This window comes from Phyllopteryx taeniolatus, chromosome 14, assembly GCF_024500385.1.
Source record: "Phyllopteryx taeniolatus isolate TA_2022b chromosome 14, UOR_Ptae_1.2, whole genome shotgun sequence".
NCBI classification, from domain to species: Eukaryota; Metazoa; Chordata; class Actinopteri; order Syngnathiformes; family Syngnathidae; genus Phyllopteryx; species Phyllopteryx taeniolatus.
Window position 1 is genome coordinate 18289501 of NC_084515.1, and position 15901 is coordinate 18305401.

A 15901-nucleotide genomic window follows, 5' to 3' on the forward strand; every position below is an offset into this window, starting at 1 on the left:
GAAATGTTTATGTTGACCTGACACAAACGGATCTTTTGGAGGTTTGGCATCACCCTTTATTTTCAAATACATCTTCAGCTTTTACAATAATAGCCAATTCTATAGTGTACGCCTTTTTTTCAAACAGATTGACGCTTACGAGCCAGGTACAGAATTCAGAAACGGTAGCCAGGACTTGAATGAATACATTAAATTGCATCAACAAATATACAGCAGCTCCAAAAACTAAAGCTACAGTAATTCACCGCAAGCTATAAAAACCTGCATTTGTCATTTTCATGACCACATTTAACCATGTTCTGTGGTCTTCTACTTCAGTTTATAATAAAGGAGTTAAGTTACAAAATGTAAAAGCAGTGTAACATTTAAGCCGTAATTACCGTGTTGTATTCCATTCAAATAGCAACAGTATTGCCCTCAAATTTAATACATTATTATATGTGTGTTGTTGTTGTTAATGAAGAGTCCACTTTCCATTTGGAGAGTATATTTTACACCTCTCCAGAAATTGCTTAGAACAGGGATGTTTGCACGTTGGACTGTCATGTGGCTCAAACAGTCATACGAGGAAAAACATACAAAACCGAACCCAAAGTGTTGAGCCACCTGTGGCAGCGCACCAGCAGCAAGGCGTCGCAGAGCACCGTATTCAAAAGTACAGCGCTGCGCTCCCAACTTTGCTACACTTCAGGCCCTCCCGGCGACCCGCTTCATTCTAAAAAGACGCTCGCCGGCGATGCTGACACAGGTGTCTCCACGCGACAATAGTTTACGTTACATTCTGTAGATCACGATTGTTCCATAATGACAGCAGACATTATGCACGAGCGCTGCTGCACTCATGCATAATAATAATAATAATAATAATAATAATAAACACAGCAAAACATGGTCTACAGAAAGGGGCGGGAGTCGCGTCTAAAGACCCAAGTGCTTTTTGAGATGCGGTGGACGTTACACGTTCCCAAGATTCTGACCGTCAGCTTGCCCGTCTCGATAACGACTTGGGGCAAAAAAAACCCGCTGACTGTTCTGACCACTTGAAGCGGAGAAATACTTTCTAAGTAACCGGGGGGGGGGGGGCACAGTTGCACATTCAGTCGCACCCACGCACGCTCAACAGAAGAAATCCAAATGAAAGCGTTTGCTTCGTGGTCCTGAATTTCCAAGTAGTACAGTCCGTATGAGCTAAGAGGACCAGCCTAAAGATACACACCCTGCAAACAGGCGGCACATCTGGATCGGGGGATACCAAGCATTACGAACCACTGGTCCACCAAAAAAGGCAAACTATCCAAAAAAGGAAAAGAGCCATTTACTTTCACTGCACAACAAGCAGAAAAAATACCCAGCTTATTATTATGATGCTTTTTTTTTTTTTTTTTTTTTAAGTAGGATGTCACTGTTGCCTGGTTACTCATCTGCATTTCGTGCCTCTCAAAATGAGATGGCCGGTCAGGATAATTACACTTTTAATTAAAACGCATGTAAAGTCATACTTCAGATATCTAATACACGTTTCATATGTAGTGCAGTGCTACCACATCAGTGTGTATTGTTACACAGGGAGGGAAGAAAAGCACTCCAGTCCAAAGTCTTCTAGGACCCCATAATACTGGGCTGAAAGCTCCACGGAGATGTGAAACCTACAAATGGCAGAAAACGCAGCACAAACAAAAAATGAAGTATGCCTTATCTCGGGGGAGGGAGGAATGAAAACATCCCTGCTTTCAGGTTTAAAATACAAAACGTCAGTGTAACGAGGTCCTTTCCCACTTTTTTGTTGTCTTGTTCTGCTTTAAAAGTCCTCTGGTGGGGCGAGTGGGGGAAGACTCTTTTTTTGTCGTGAATTTTTGCTGCTGTTGGATTTCTTATATATTTGAGAATGTGGTAAGCATGCAAACCTCGCAGAAGGGGGCGGGGGGCCGAAGGGCTGAGGGAATGGCCGGAGGAGGAGCCTTCAGGCTAGCGCGGGGAAGGCCTCGGGGTCATCCACGTTGGGGACCAACACGCCACTTGCCTGCTGGGTGAACAAGAAATGAGGTTGGGATCCACTATTCCAAAACAAACAAACAAACAAACAAACAAACAAGTTTAACGGTGGCATGCAGAACAACAGGCTAACACTCAAACTGTTTTGGGTAAACTCAAGGAAATGATCATTATATGCTGGTAGATATGACCTACAAAAAGTAAAGAATCACCCAAAAGAGCACGTGTTAAACAACATTCTGAAATTATTCCACCTCTGCAGTTGAAGAGGAAAAATAATTTGATTGTGTAAGTCGTCCCTCGATGTATCACATTTATTTATTTTTATTTTTTTTTAAAATTGCGCGTATATGGCTGGACATTCGCGGCGATTGCTTACACGCTGTTGATGCAGACTCGTGTAGCGCGAAGCACGAGCCAGGAAGAAAGTGGAAAGAGACAGACTCCAAAGTTTGCGATCGTTTCGCACTTAATAAAAGAAGCTAACGTGCCTATTGCAAAGTGAAACTGGCTCAAGGTACACAAGTTATGTACATTGTTAGCTAATTGAATACAGCCTACCGCCGCCAGTTAGAATGAATTTTAAAACATAACAGTTGGTTGGCACAGAGGGAGGATGGAAATAGCCGCTGGTGCTCTTTCAATGGCTTTATCGAACAAACACGAGCAACTCTTGGCCGATCTGCCGACGACTCCCTCACTCTTCGCAAACAGTGGCTAACGCTAACGGCAGCCAAAGGGACTCAATGCTCAATGCTGTGACGTTAACGTGCAAGCAAAGTGTGGTGTCATTGACGCCTATATTCGCCTTGTGGCTGTTTTTGGTTTTTGCGTAGGCTTGTTTTGCAGAGGGCTCCCACATGAGGTAAGTGATCTATTCCCGCCTACAAACGCGAGTTTTGTGAGCGGTTTGCTGGATTGACGGCACCGCTCGCCTCTGAAAGGCAGTTTTGGAAGATGACGTAACACAGGCGTTCGCTTTTATGAACTTTTTGCACGATCGGTGACGTCATGAAACCGCGGGCTTCGACGTGCACGGCTGACTGTCAACACGGCCAACACCTGCCATCATGGCAGCGTGTTCGTACCATTTTATCACGCTTAGTTGCTTGGGAAAAAAGAAAAGAAAAGTTTTAGACGTGACATAGTTGTTTGATTTAGTGACATCAAGGCTTTTTGTACGGTCGGGCTCAGCTGACCACGACTTCGATGCGCACGGCCTGCGGACTCTGATATGACACCTCGTCGGTCGCAGTCTGTCTCTGATTGGTTGTTTTTTCCCTGGGCGCGGTGGTTTGAAAAGAAATTCTATTAGAAGCACAAGATGGGGCCAGAGAAGGCAAGGCAGATTATTATTTTTTCTTTCTTTCCACAGATCACTTTACTAATGTCCTAGTGTCATGTCAGACTGGCAGTTTTAGCAAATATGAAACCAGTTATTTTATGGAAAATTGTAAACTGTCCCTTTAAGGCACTCCTAAGTAAAGATAGGATGCAGTAAAAGCATTTGTTGATGAGCCCCACTGTCGGCACGCGCTGACATGAACTGGGGCGTGCTCACTGAGCCTCAGTGTGAGCTCCGCAGCAGCTTTTCCACATCAGTGCCTTTTTAGGCTTAGGCGTTTATTATCATTGCGCTATTGTGAGCACATTTTCACCTTTTTACCTTTTCAGAGCGGCCCCCGCCACGCGCCGGCCTGCTGCCTCCCCCGCCGCGGCCTCCCCTGCCCCCGCGAGGGCCCCCGCGCCCTCGACCGGGGCGGCCCAGGTCTCCAAAGTTGATCTCCAGCTGGGATGTGATGTCGTTGGCCGGCTTGCGAAAGTGGTGCTCGGCAGATTCGTCAGCAGTGCCCTGCGCACAAGTATTCCCAGTTCAGATGTTTTTTCAAGATCTCTTTCAAGATTGTACTGGATGACCTCATGTTTCCTTTTCATGTTATCCCCTTAACATAGCCACAGTGTCTATGAATAAATGCTACGACCAATGTGAGGTTGCAGGCCACCTTTTGGTACAGAGGTTGTGCGTCTACTTCTGTTTCTGTGGCATCAATCAAAGCTCCGACAGGCCTCTGAAAATTGAAGACAGGAAATGACGATGCAGAGTTTTCCAACACATTGAGGTTCCATAAGAAGCATGCCTGTGAAAATCCTCATTCATCCAGGTCATTCTCATTCTCAGGGCATTGAATCGATCGCCGCTCGGCCCTGTTTCATGAACTGATGAAGCCCGATCGAACGAGAGGCGAAAAAATCTTCTAAGACGACCAGAACGGTCCAGTTGCGATCGATTCAATTCCCTGAGAAAGTTACACAAGGGTAAATGAGTCCTTTACACTTTCATGTAATAATGAAACAAAATAGGAAACGCTGACTACTTCATATCACAAAGACCGTGCGGCCAATTGAAGACTTTTCAAAACATTGGTCTCACCAGCACCCAGTCCAATTGCACCAGTCTTATGGTGAGGACCATACGTTTCCCGGACAAAAGCAATGATTGAGATTAATTAATTACAAGACACCAGAAAGTTCTACATTCTGTTCAGTTCAGCTGAATTTGCTTGTGTTTTACATGTGGCGAACTGCATTCAAATTCACCGACTATTAATAATGGCATTTGCAATTGTATTTGTCTCTCTTTGGTTTTTATCACTTTGGCAGTCTGTAAACTTCAATCATCACCAATCAACTTTTAATTGAATAAGCAAATATGCATTCATCTTCCAGGTCACACTACATTTTTTGTATCACACTTTTCCTCATTCGGGTAGCTAGCGAGCGAGCTGGAGTCTATCCCAGTTTACTTTGCACAAGAGGCGGGCGGGGTACACCCTGCGCTGCTCACCAGCCAATCGCTGGGCACATACAGACACACATTGACACTCACATTCACACCTATGGACAATTTCAAAGAGTCTTCAATGAAGCTAACGTTTTAGGATTTTGGGAGAAATGCCACAAAGGCCGTACAGCACGCAACTATGAGATCGACATACAGTACTAACCGCCAGACCGCCACATTAGAGCACGTCACAAGGAACTGGGACATACTAGGATAAGGTGTGTCTACATAGGAGGCAAGTTGAAGGTTCATGTGCAAACGAGCTCAACAGTGAGCAGGTGTTGCACCTGCAGCATTGTGGGCCCATACTCACATCTTCACTCTTGGACTTGTGCAGCACGTATCCTTTCTTCCACTGGCTGTCCGCGCCCTCGTTGGGCTTGCGGATGTTGAACTCCACCTTGGTGCGCTCCTTGTCCTGCATGGCCTTCCACTCGTCCAGCGTCATCTCTCGGGGGCCTTCGGGTTTCACTTCTTCCACCTCGTTCTCCCTGCAGAGCCAGGTAAAGACTTCAAAACTGAAATTCCTCTTAGCTCTCAACATGCTACCGAAAAAGATCAACGACCATGTTCTTATCTTATTTGTGAATGTCGGGACAAACGTGCAAATCCAGAACTCCATTTGATTAGGTATAAGAATTGAGAAGAGATGCCCGGCAGGTGTGGACACAACCAAGGTGTCAAACCTCGTCAAGGTGATTTGGGAGCACTCCCAACAAGTGCAAATGTCATCAACATCACGCTCTGACCTGACAGGAAGTAAACACTCACTTGTTCTCAGAGCCCGCAGGTGCCGGTTCGTCTCCCTCCGGGGTCGGCTCAGCAGCAGGTAGTGGTTCAGCCTCACTGAAAGACACAAAAGCATCCAGCAGCGTTTCCAAACTTTACTGAGCCATGGCACTTATTTTACATTCGGAAAAAAAACTCACAACCCCCCCCAAAATGGCACAAAAAGTATATACAATCATGGCTAACAATATTGGCAACCGTCGGGCACACCGGTTAGACCAGTGCAAAACGTTCGTCGAGAGCCGTGTGATGTTATGCCACTTAGGCGACATTCATACTGCAGGCCAATTACAATTGTTTTGCCCAATGTGACATGTATCGGATTTTTTTCATGTCAATGTGAACAGTACAGTTACGATTTTTTCATACCCGACCCAAGCCTCTTTCAGATGTGGATATAACTTGGATATGTACCCGACGCGAGTACAATACGGACGCTCACGGGGTCCGCATCCGACCTACACGTCACAATTGTTCGACAAAACAGACACGCCACAAAATGGCAACGGCGGATGAAGCAGCAGAAAACAGTCAGTGGCAAAAAGAAGATGCTTTAGAACTGATAAATCCTTGAAATCGCCACAACTGCATCGTGAAAAGACCTCTGCGAGGGGCCGCATTTACTTCCGTAACCTAGATTTTACACCGATGTGATGGGCTTGATCGGTATCGGCCGATAATTAGCATTTTATGCCGATCGGCTGAAATGTCATAATTCGCCGATCCGGTCAATGACGTCACTGAACGGCTCCGCAAAAGACATTTACTCTGCGTTGCCATCATGCACTGTATATTTGAATCCAAAAGCTAGTTTATTTTTGGCCTTGTTGTGTGTCTTTTGACGTAGTACTGTAAATATCTGACCGCCAATAAAGTTATTTAAAAGAAAAACATGTCAGCGGTGTCGGACAGACAACACGCAATGCGTGGATCAGACGACAAGACAAATTTGGTCTTTCACGATTGCACTATGTCAGACTCCTGCAACAAAATCTTGTATTCCGATACCACCGCATCCCGTCTTTTACGATCACTGGGCTTTATCTTGTCAACTCAAACGCGGGCGGATACGCTCGTTATCATGGCGACGACAACAATAACGGCTCGCGCTGCAGGTACTATAAGAACAAAATGGGGAAAAAACGTGTCGGTGGTCACCGGTGCTTGGGAGAGGACTTTCATTAGAGGATTGTTTGAGGTATGTTCTCATACTTTTAATACGATACGGCTCGCAATACGGCAGGCAACAAAACGTTATGTAGCCTAGCAAGCTAGCGCTAGCACTAACGGGTGTACGTCAACATGCCGGCGTTCTGTTGAATCATGCTGTAAAGTTTCGGTGTGTGTGAAGTACTTTAATTACAATAAAGTCATTTAATTACAGTAAGTTCGCACCCATTATTTCTGTCATGTTGTAATGTTGGTTTGACCTGGCTGATTAGAATACACAACCTGACTAGAGCAGTGATTTCCAAGCTTTATGGAGCCAAGGAACATATTTACAGTAAATGAACAAGTCATATAAATAGACACATTGCTCCATATTGTGATCGGATCGCTTATCAGTTTTTAAACTAGCCGATTGGTGATCGGCCCCAAAAATACTGATCGTGCAAAGCATACCGTAAACATGCCGCCTCACATGCGTTTGTTTGTTTTTGTAATGTGAATGACTGCATAAAAAGATCGGATTTAACACAAACATCCGAAATGGGCATCATGAACGTAGCCTTAGTTCCCACTGTGAGGGGGGGGGGGGAATGCAAGCAGAAAAATTGGGACAATATGGATATTTTGGGTTAACAGAATTACAAAGGAGATGCGCGCAGACCAAGGTTCTAAAGGTATCAAGAGGAATTTGTACATTTTTGAAATCTGACCTTGAAGGAGTGTGTGTGTAACAAAGTGAATTTTGCTCACCTGGCTTCCTCCTTCACATTTCCCCAGTTGTGTGAGCCACTGCCACTACGCTTCTCCTCGCTTTTCTGATTCCTGAGGCAAGTCAAATAACAGTTTACGTACGCAGCGTACATTCATATGATGGGAATCTTATGGGGGTCCTTGGTTTACAACGGAGTTCCACCGCTACGACTGCGATGGAACTGGAATTTGTATGCAATTCGGAACGAGCCGTAGATTATCACCCATGCAATAGGGAAGTCGGAATTACCCGGGTTTTTCCCTCGAATAATTGTAAGGGAATTAATCCTAATCCTTACAATTTTTTGAATGAATACAAATAAAACAAATTTGATGTTGTTTTGTCAGCTATTATTCTACTGATGTTTTAATTTTTGCCGTGGTATCGATTCAGTATCGAGGAACTTCATATCGAAGTCAAAATGTTTGGATTGTGACAACGCTACACGTGACTATGTTTTCTCATACGTGTTTGTACCCCCGAAATGTCGTGTGACGGGACTGTTGTAAAGTGAGGAACCCCATGCATTTATCTAGTATCTTAATACTTAAAGACTCACGATTTGTCAGTGCCGCTGTGTCTGTCAAAGTCTCGTTTGCCACGGGAGTCGAAGCCGTCTCCTCTGCCCGTGCCCCGCCCTCGCCCGCCACGGCCACCTCGGCCGCCGCCGCCGCGCCCTCTCGGGGGCCGGTCTCCGGAAGGCCGTTCTCCGGAAGGCCGTTCTCCGGAAGGCCGTTCTCTGGAAGGCCTGAAGACGAGGAACAACCAGAGAAACTCAAACGTGCTCTTGCGATCTTACAGCAGAGGGATGAGTCGGTTCCAGATATAATCATCATGTGACGCTCCATCCCTGTACTCACTTGTCTGCGGAGAAGTCGCCGCCACCGCCGCCGCCTCCCTCAGGCTTGTCCTCGGTGGGTTTCTCAAAGCGTCGCTCACGAGGAGGTCTGCGGTCCGGCCTCTTGTCTCCGGGTCTCCCCTCGGCTTGGCTCCCCTGATGTTGGGAGCCTTGGTGACCTTGCTGATGCTCTGCCCTTCGACCCACTCGCCGGATTCCTGCCCATCACGCAAACAGGTGCAGTCAGATTTGGTTGACACCCTTTATTCTAGAAACACTTTTTCAGACGTTAAGACGCCTGCCAGGTGTCTTAAAAACGTGCTTTCGTCAGAATACCCCAAGAATTGTAGCTCACTTTAAAAAATTGTCTTGTTGAAATCTGACTATTTTAGGGGCTTGTTTCATGCTAATGTTCCAGCCCTCATGCTGCCCCTATCCTGCGCAATAGTGGGGGGGGAAAAAAAAACAAAACCTAGGAATCGTCTCCCGCAGAGCCTCACAATAATAAAAAAAAAAAAGATTAAATTATTGTCTGTTTTCATTCTCCTGCCTGTGCTTTATCATGATTTTCATTTTCTATCCCAATAATAGCCACGATAGTCCAAATTGCAGGATTTGCACATTTCCTGTTCAAATATACGAGCGAGTGCGGCAGCAAGCAGCCGAGCTGACCCTCGGGTTACGCAATCCCTCACTACCCGATTGAGGAGGCTTGTTTTCCTGTTTCTCTCTCACTTCATGTCTCCTGATTAATGTGAGTATGGGGAGTGGCGCGCCAACAAAACAACCATAATAAACCAATGACTTCTCTCTAATGTAGCAATGACTTCTCTCTAATGTACAAGCTCTGAAATGATTTTGGCATACAGGTATCACATGAATTTGACATCAAAGCGCGCACGGAGCACATAAAGCTCTCTGTACCGCGTTTCGCATGTAGAGTTGTACAGGTGAGGCAAGCCGACCTAGGTGAACTATTAGCGGCTTGTAAGCACATACCTCGGGTCAAAAGTTTCCAACTTTTTGCAACGCATGAACAGGCACCACATATTTGGTCATGTCCAGTGTGATTGCCTTCTTGTCATGGGCAAAACAATGTGGAATGGATGTCTGCAACACTCGTCCTAAATGCATGCTCGTCGGTGGGCGCGCACATTCCAACGGGATGCGGTAGAGTGTCGCGAGCTGAGCGACAGCAAGGAGAGAAGGACTCCACCTCCATGTGTCCTCTAACAACAAGCCAGCGGGCTCCGTGTTGACCTCGCGCCGAGTGACGCTGTCCAGCAGCAGCAGCTAGCTAGTTAGCGAGTTTGCTTGCAGGACAGTTGAGCATCACAGCAAAATCAACGCGTGCGCGTGTTTACCTTCTTTTTTGAGGGGCACCGCAGGCTGGGACTCCTCCTTCTTATCCACGAGCGGGTTCTTCCTGTCCTTCTGCGACTCCTTCTTGGGCTGCTTAGCGGCATGAGCGGCGCTCCTGGCGGACGCGGCGGCGGCGGCGGCCCCCTCCTTCTTCTTGTTTTCGGCAGCTTTCAGGATCTCGGACGGGTCGGACTCGTCGTCCGGTAACTGGTCGAACCGGTTGGTTACGACACAGCCGAAGCCTTCTTGCAGGTGGCCGGGCATGATGGCGCCCCTTCAGCTGGATTCACCTCCGATTGGACGGGGCACGACGCGAACTATTCGCTGGATGCTGCCACAAGATGGCGGGGAGCGCGGCCCCTTCTCTTCCGGTGCGAGCAACATCCGGGACACGGCGAGGCGCGCGCCCGCCTGCCATGTTTTTGTTGACATGAGGGAATGACGCACGCGCATGTCCTCGGAGGATAATCTGCTTTTTCATTTTCCACTCCGAGTGACATGCACGGAAAGCTCCCAGTCACGAGATTGCATACAAATTCATCGCGGTAACATGGACAATTTGTTTTTATTTTTGCAACCGAGCTCTCACGGACATGATCATAATTGCAATCGCAGGGGTTCACAAACTTTTGGGGTTCAGGGAGCCCCACACAGCACAGGCGGTGTCAAACTCAAGGCCCGGGGGCCAGGCCTGGCCCGCGCCGTCATTTCATGTGGCCCGCGTAAGCAAATCAGGTGTCAAAAAATACTTGACTCCCACAATAACACTATAACGACCACCATTAAATACAATAGCATAGTAGGCCCGATTCCTAAAACGTATACATATTATTGTTGAAAAACTGTATCATTATGCACAGTTTGAATAATAACACTGCGCTTGAATATAGGACAACAAAATGTACTCAAATAACACGTCAATTAAAATCTATTGCACACTTAAATGCTAAGTACAACTGAATTGTTAACAAAAGCACTGTCAAGGATTAAAAGGTTGAAACCACTGTAACTGTTTGAACATTTAATTCAGTGAGTCTATCACATACCACTAGAGGGAGCCATTGGACAGAATTTATAGAATCACTGTAATTACTCGGTAATGTAATAACAGTACAACTAATCTTTACAGGATGTATTTTGTCCGGATACAAAGTTCTAACCTTACAAGAATAAAGTCAAAGTTTAATGAGGAAACAAAGTCATATTTTAACAAAATAATTTTAAAAACATACAGCTTTTTAAAAAATTTAAAAAAAAATATGCATTCATTCATTCATCTTCCATTCCGCTTATCCTCACGCGGGTCGCGGGCGTGCTGGAGCCAATCCCAGCTAACTTTGGGCGAGAGGCGGGGTACACCCTGAACTGGTCGCCAGCCAATCGCAGGGCACATACAAACAAACAAACATTCACACCTACGGGCAATTGAGAGTCCCCAATTAATGCATGTTTTTGGGGCGTGGGAGGAAACCGGAGTGCCCGGAGAAAACCCACGCAGGCACGGGGAGAACATGCAAACTCCACACAGGCGGGGCCGGGATTTGAACCCCGGTCCCCAGAACTGGGAGGCGGATGTGCTAACCCGTCTTTCACCGTGCAGCCCTTTTTTTTTTTTTTTTTTTTTTAAATACACATTTCATTCTGAAAGACACATTTATTCTCCCAAATTAGGATTAGATTTAAAAATGCCACCTTTTGTTCTTAAAAACTGACTATATTCCTGCACTAATAAGCCTTTAGTTTTGGAGGAACTCTCTGCACTTTTTAAAATGATATGACAATTATTGCAACCCTCAGATCCCCGGGCACCCCTGACCCCAGTTTGAGGACCACTGGCATCGAGTCTGAAATTAAAAAAAAAAAAAAAAAGTGTTCTACTTTGAAAATGCTGTAGCAGCTGCTCCGGAGATTAGGTGGGATTCTGGAGTTTATAAAAAGCAGCAACCATGTGGTCAGCAGGGACATGGTGAGTAAACACATCTGTCTGTCGTGTGTGGAATCTGCCGCGTAGCTCATCCACTCCGCTTGACAAAAGTGGCACCGATTTAAAGAAGCCAAGGCTCATGTTTAAATCCACAGCCTCTTTCTTGCTTTTCAACGAGATCACTAACATACAGTGTAAGCATTCCACACATTCGTCACCTCCTTGAGCAGGTCCAAACAGATCATTTTATACATTTCCATTACAGGTATATACAGTAGTGTTAACCAAGGCACTGGTTGGGACATGTTCCGGGCCAAGATGGCTTTTTACTGGGTTTGCTTGAATATCTGTAAATCGAGAAAGCTAATGATTGAGGAAAAAGTATCATTGCAGACTTCTCGTTTAACACTAGGCACACATGAAACGAGAGCACTGTTGATATTTTCGGTGAACCTTTCCATGACATAGAACACAAGTCATTGTCATGACGCTAATGTTGATTTAGGTCAGTCAGGGAGACTTCTCCTGATGTCTTTCTCCAGTTGAAGAAGTTTCTCATAAAACACCTCGCACATACTGTCGTCAACGTCCATCTGACAGAACACAAACACAGGCCGGGGATCGTTACATATACCGTACGTAAAGCATTCTTTGATTAATGCTGTGATAACGTTTGATATTTTAAATATAATTAGAATTATTAATGATGAAATTCTTGTTGTTTTTTTTTTCCTACAAAGTGAACAGCGGCACTAAGTATGGAGCAGGGCAGTTGCACGCCACTGCAAACCAACACAATACTCAACACATGTCAACTAAAATGGAGCATTCATAATACAAATAATATTTGTAAAGTAACTTCTTTTGGCACAGCTCGCGTATTGCATCTTGCAAAGAAAGTGGCCAATTTGTGTCACTGAAGTCTGTGAGATACTTACTTGCCGCGGTTGTGTGTAGTTGGCTCCAAGTCCTGATGTTAAGCTGTGATATTTTGCCCTCGGGTCCAGAGACTCCGGTTTTTGAAGGAACAACCAGTGCTGTGGAAGCCCATATTATTTTACGTTTAAATATCTTACATTTGATCAGTCCTTTTTCATGGGTTATTTGACTTAGCAACATACCAGTGACCCCGCTCCGTTGTATGGTGTAAGAGTAAATGTATTAGTGAAGATCCTGATCTGCTCAAGACAGAAAACACCTGCAAATGCTTCAGAAAAATGGGGGGAAAAAAAAAAAAAAAAAAAAAAAAAAAAAAAAGAAGAACAACAGCAGCAAGAATCACACGGCACTCACCAGCCACATGATTGGCATGATGAACGTCCAGAAAAAGGAGGGAAGTATACCGTAAGTGAGATTGGTCATCACTAGCCCTGGACAAACCACAGTGGAGAAAAGCCCCTGGTGAACATGAAGACAATGTTTAGACACAGAAAACCTTCCCAGAAGCAAAGATGCTGTTTTGCAGCTAAGAGGAGACAGAATGCAACTGTTGTTCCACTTCCACTTGGTCCCAACACTTACAGTACAGTATATAATTATTGGACTGTATTTCAAAAAGCTTTGATGTGTTTTTGTAGTGATGTTCAAGTGTTGCATGTGCAAACACAAACCTGACTGTTCTTGTGTCTGTTGAGGGCCACACTGAGCATGTCCGAGGCATACTTGGAGGAGCTGTAGGGCTCCGTCCCATTTCTGTGCTGGATGTCCTCCATGCTGAAGGCAGCGCGGCGGGCGTTACTTGAAGAGGTCCACACGACACGTGACGCGTAACCCGCCTGACACAAAAGAGGCTCCAGCTCTCTGACCTAGCACAGAAACGTGAGTGTCAAACCTGCACGCTGCACGTAAAACAAATGCAAATGTCAAAGTGATGTACGTGTACGTCGACCTTTATTGAGCTAATGCACATATTTGAAATGTGAAAAATCTCATGGCACAACACCCAACAAAAACATCACCAAAAAAGTCTAGTCTACTGTACATACTGTACTGAAATAATGATGATCTTAAGCTATTTTAAAAGAACAGTATGTAATATTTTCCACTAGGGGTCTCTAATCCTAACGTAATCCCAAATCTAGTTTCAGTTTAGGCAACTGAATGTTGCCCAAAGTGCTTGAGAAAAATGGGAAGAGAAGTTATTAGTAGAGACAGTGACTTTGAAACAGACATCGTGCAGTCTCGACAAACAGTCACTCGTGAGCAATAAATACAATATCGACACCGACAATTGTAGCCAATGGACTGACCACAGACCACGTTGACGACGGCAGATCCGACTACAACCGTGGGTTGTTGTCCCGCTCAAGGTGCTTTGATACGCAACATTAACCTGCGATTTAATCTTATACTTCCCAAATCCGGTGACGAGGTTGAAAATGTACTCCCTGGTCACAATATTTGGGACACCTCCACTAGCTAATGAAATCCAAAACATGCCCTTCTTATGAAAAAGTTACTGCAATGTTAGCAACAGCCCCTCAGTATGAAGCAGTATGTATAGTAGTACACCACGGCAAACTATAAATACAAATGATAAACATATTGTCAAATGAATAAAACTGTGCATTATCATCTTTGTGAAAACATGATTTGTTTTCCAGCTCCTTGATTAGGTGCCATTAGATTGCACTGGAAAGCATTATGAAGTTTACTATCAAATGATCTGATTGTTTGTTTGGGTGTGCAGTACGTACCAGGACAAAATGACCAAACAGGTTTGTGGCGAAAACCTCCTGCAGACCGTCAGAGTTGAGGCAGTCCTGCTGTGTTAAAAGACCCTGTGCTGTCGCAAACATGTCGATGGCATTTCTGTTGGGGGGGGCACACATTGCATCGGATCAGCAACATGACGGAATGGTTCAAATTAGAGAAGGAATCAACTGGACTTTTACCTTGAGAACAAACCCTTGAAAAAAGCTTTTATATGCACTTGTGGATTGGGCATTATTCCTGCATTTAGATACAAAAAGTCAATTCTTTTGTACCTGCAGGAAAAGAAAGAAAATGAGTCCATCAATTGTGTCCAACGAGGGCCAATACGTTTCATGTCAGCATCGCTACGTGACGTATCAACCTGGCCTTGAGCTCTCGGGCAGCAGCGAGCACTGACTGCACGGAACCCACATCGAGCTGCAGTAAGTCCACGCGGGCCTCGGGGTGAGAGGTCAAGAGGGCAGAGCGGGCGCTCTCGGCCCGCTGCGTGTTTCTGCAGGCGAGACACAAACGGAGCTGGACGTCCTCCGCGAGAAGCCTTTCGCACAAGGCTCGTCCGATTCCGCTGCAACAAGAAGACACGTGGCAAAGACGGATACAAAGAATGCCAGACACTGTTGTTGACATTGGCGGGCACCGCTTTCGGTACCCGGGCCTTCAGTGGGGACTTCTTGACTTATTTAATCCACCTTCTAATACCACCACTATCATGTCACAATTGTAGAAACTATCAATACTATATAAAAACCCAATAGAGCAACACGCAGGTGTGCCACGTACATCATCTGGAATCAATGTTTCTCGAACATGACACAACATTCCACATTTCAATACATCACACTCACCAGAGATGCTGACGATGAAATGTGTAACGATGCGTTTGGCCAGTCAAACTTGAAGTCTGATTGCTTAAAGAAACCGTCTCATTGCTAATATGGTTTCAGTTCAGTCGGCCAACACTACTGATTGCAAATGACATTGATCTCTTGTTTTGTTTTACAACATAATTATCGTATTGTGAAGCACTGTATACCGTTTGGACGTTCTAGACGACTATGTTTATGTCGAAAAGCTTCCACCACCTCAATGAGTCCCAATGCTTTGCTAGCCAACCACTTTTCTAAAAACATCAGAAATAACGTGACCATGATGAACTGACCTGTTGGCGCCGGTTATAATGACAACTTTTTCCATGTCTGCCTCGGGTAAACTTCCGTGAGACTGACGCCCGTTTAGCAGCGAACGAGGCCGCTCGAGTGGGAGCTTGGGGACGGTTGGACGGCTCCCATGGTTCGATTCCGCTGCGAACACGTGAGCCAATCAGCGTGCACGAGCAAGACCGTCATGCCAAAGGATGGCCAATCAGCGTCCAAGTACGGCGAGCGGCGAGAGCCAAAACAGAAGGTGCTGCCCAATATGCAAATATCATACTTCTGTCTATCGTATAATAAGAACTCTCTGGCAATTTGTATCCACAACTCTTCCTTTTCTTTCAAACCAATGTAACTTTGTGAATGT

General features: G+C 45.4%; 2 protein-coding genes across 7 annotated transcripts; both read right to left on the reverse strand.

The window, feature by feature from the left end:
• Positions 1–31: 31 nt before the first annotated feature.
• On the reverse strand, positions 32–10136 carry LOC133489460 (SERPINE1 mRNA-binding protein 1-like). Of its 4 annotated transcripts, none has more exons than XR_009791916.1 (10): positions 9747–10136; positions 8405–8600; positions 8104–8292; positions 7544–7615; positions 5606–5680; positions 5148–5325; positions 3996–4061; positions 3659–3844; positions 1905–2020; positions 32–1646 (listed from the first exon to the last, which is right to left on the reverse strand). XR_009791916.1 is itself a non-coding variant. In XM_061798568.1 (9 exons), the coding sequence occupies exons 1-9, from the start codon at positions 10006–10008 to the stop codon at positions 1961–1963; spliced, it is 1284 nt and encodes a 427-aa protein (XP_061654552.1). In that variant the 5' UTR covers positions 10009–10135; the 3' UTR covers positions 32–1960. The 4 variants fall into 4 exon arrangements, 2 of the variants coding, with proteins under 2 accessions (XP_061654552.1, XP_061654551.1); XR_009791915.1 differs by having other exon boundaries at positions 1905–2023; XM_061798568.1 differs by having other exon boundaries at positions 32–2020; positions 9747–10135.
• Positions 10137–10290: 154 nt separating this feature from the next.
• On the reverse strand, positions 10291–15730 carry LOC133489461 (3-keto-steroid reductase/17-beta-hydroxysteroid dehydrogenase 7-like). 3 transcript variants are annotated; one of them, XM_061798570.1, is made up of 9 exons: positions 15543–15730; positions 14745–14948; positions 14563–14655; positions 14365–14479; positions 13279–13473; positions 12962–13066; positions 12790–12846; positions 12607–12705; positions 10291–12261 (listed from the first exon to the last, which is right to left on the reverse strand). In XM_061798570.1, the coding sequence occupies exons 1-9, from the start codon at positions 15575–15577 to the stop codon at positions 12175–12177; spliced, it is 990 nt and encodes a 329-aa protein (XP_061654554.1). In that variant the 5' UTR covers positions 15578–15730; the 3' UTR covers positions 10291–12174. The 3 variants fall into 3 exon arrangements, with proteins under 3 accessions (XP_061654554.1, XP_061654553.1, XP_061654555.1); XM_061798569.1 differs by having other exon boundaries at positions 14745–15700; XM_061798571.1 differs by lacking the exon at positions 10291–12261 and having other exon boundaries at positions 12614–12705; positions 12790–12866; positions 14745–15702.
• Positions 15731–15901: the final 171 nt, after the last annotated feature.

Coding starts and splice junctions, on each gene's coding strand:
- LOC133489461 (XM_061798569.1), bottom strand. CDS start 15,010: ATGTCAACAACAGTGTCTGGCATTCTTTGTATCCGTCTTTGCCACGTG. Junction 13,067..13,278: donor ACAGACACAAGAACAGTCAG/GTTTGTGTTTGC, acceptor CATGTTCACCAG/GGGCTTTTCTCCACTGTGGT. Junction 12,262..12,606: donor ACTACACACAACCGCGGCAA/GTAAGTATCTCA, acceptor GTGTTCTGTCAG/ATGGACGTTGACGACAGTAT.
- LOC133489460 (XM_061798567.1), bottom strand. CDS start 10,008: ATGCCCGGCCACCTGCAAGAAGGCTTCGGCTGTGTCGTAACCAACCGG. Junction 4,062..5,147: donor ACAAGTCCAAGAGTGAAGAT/GTGAGTATGGGC, acceptor TTCAATTTTCAG/AGGCCTGTCGGAGCTTTGAT. Junction 3,845..3,995: donor CACAACCTCTGTACCAAAAG/GTGGCCTGCAAC, acceptor ACTTGTGCGCAG/GGCACTGCTGACGAATCTGC.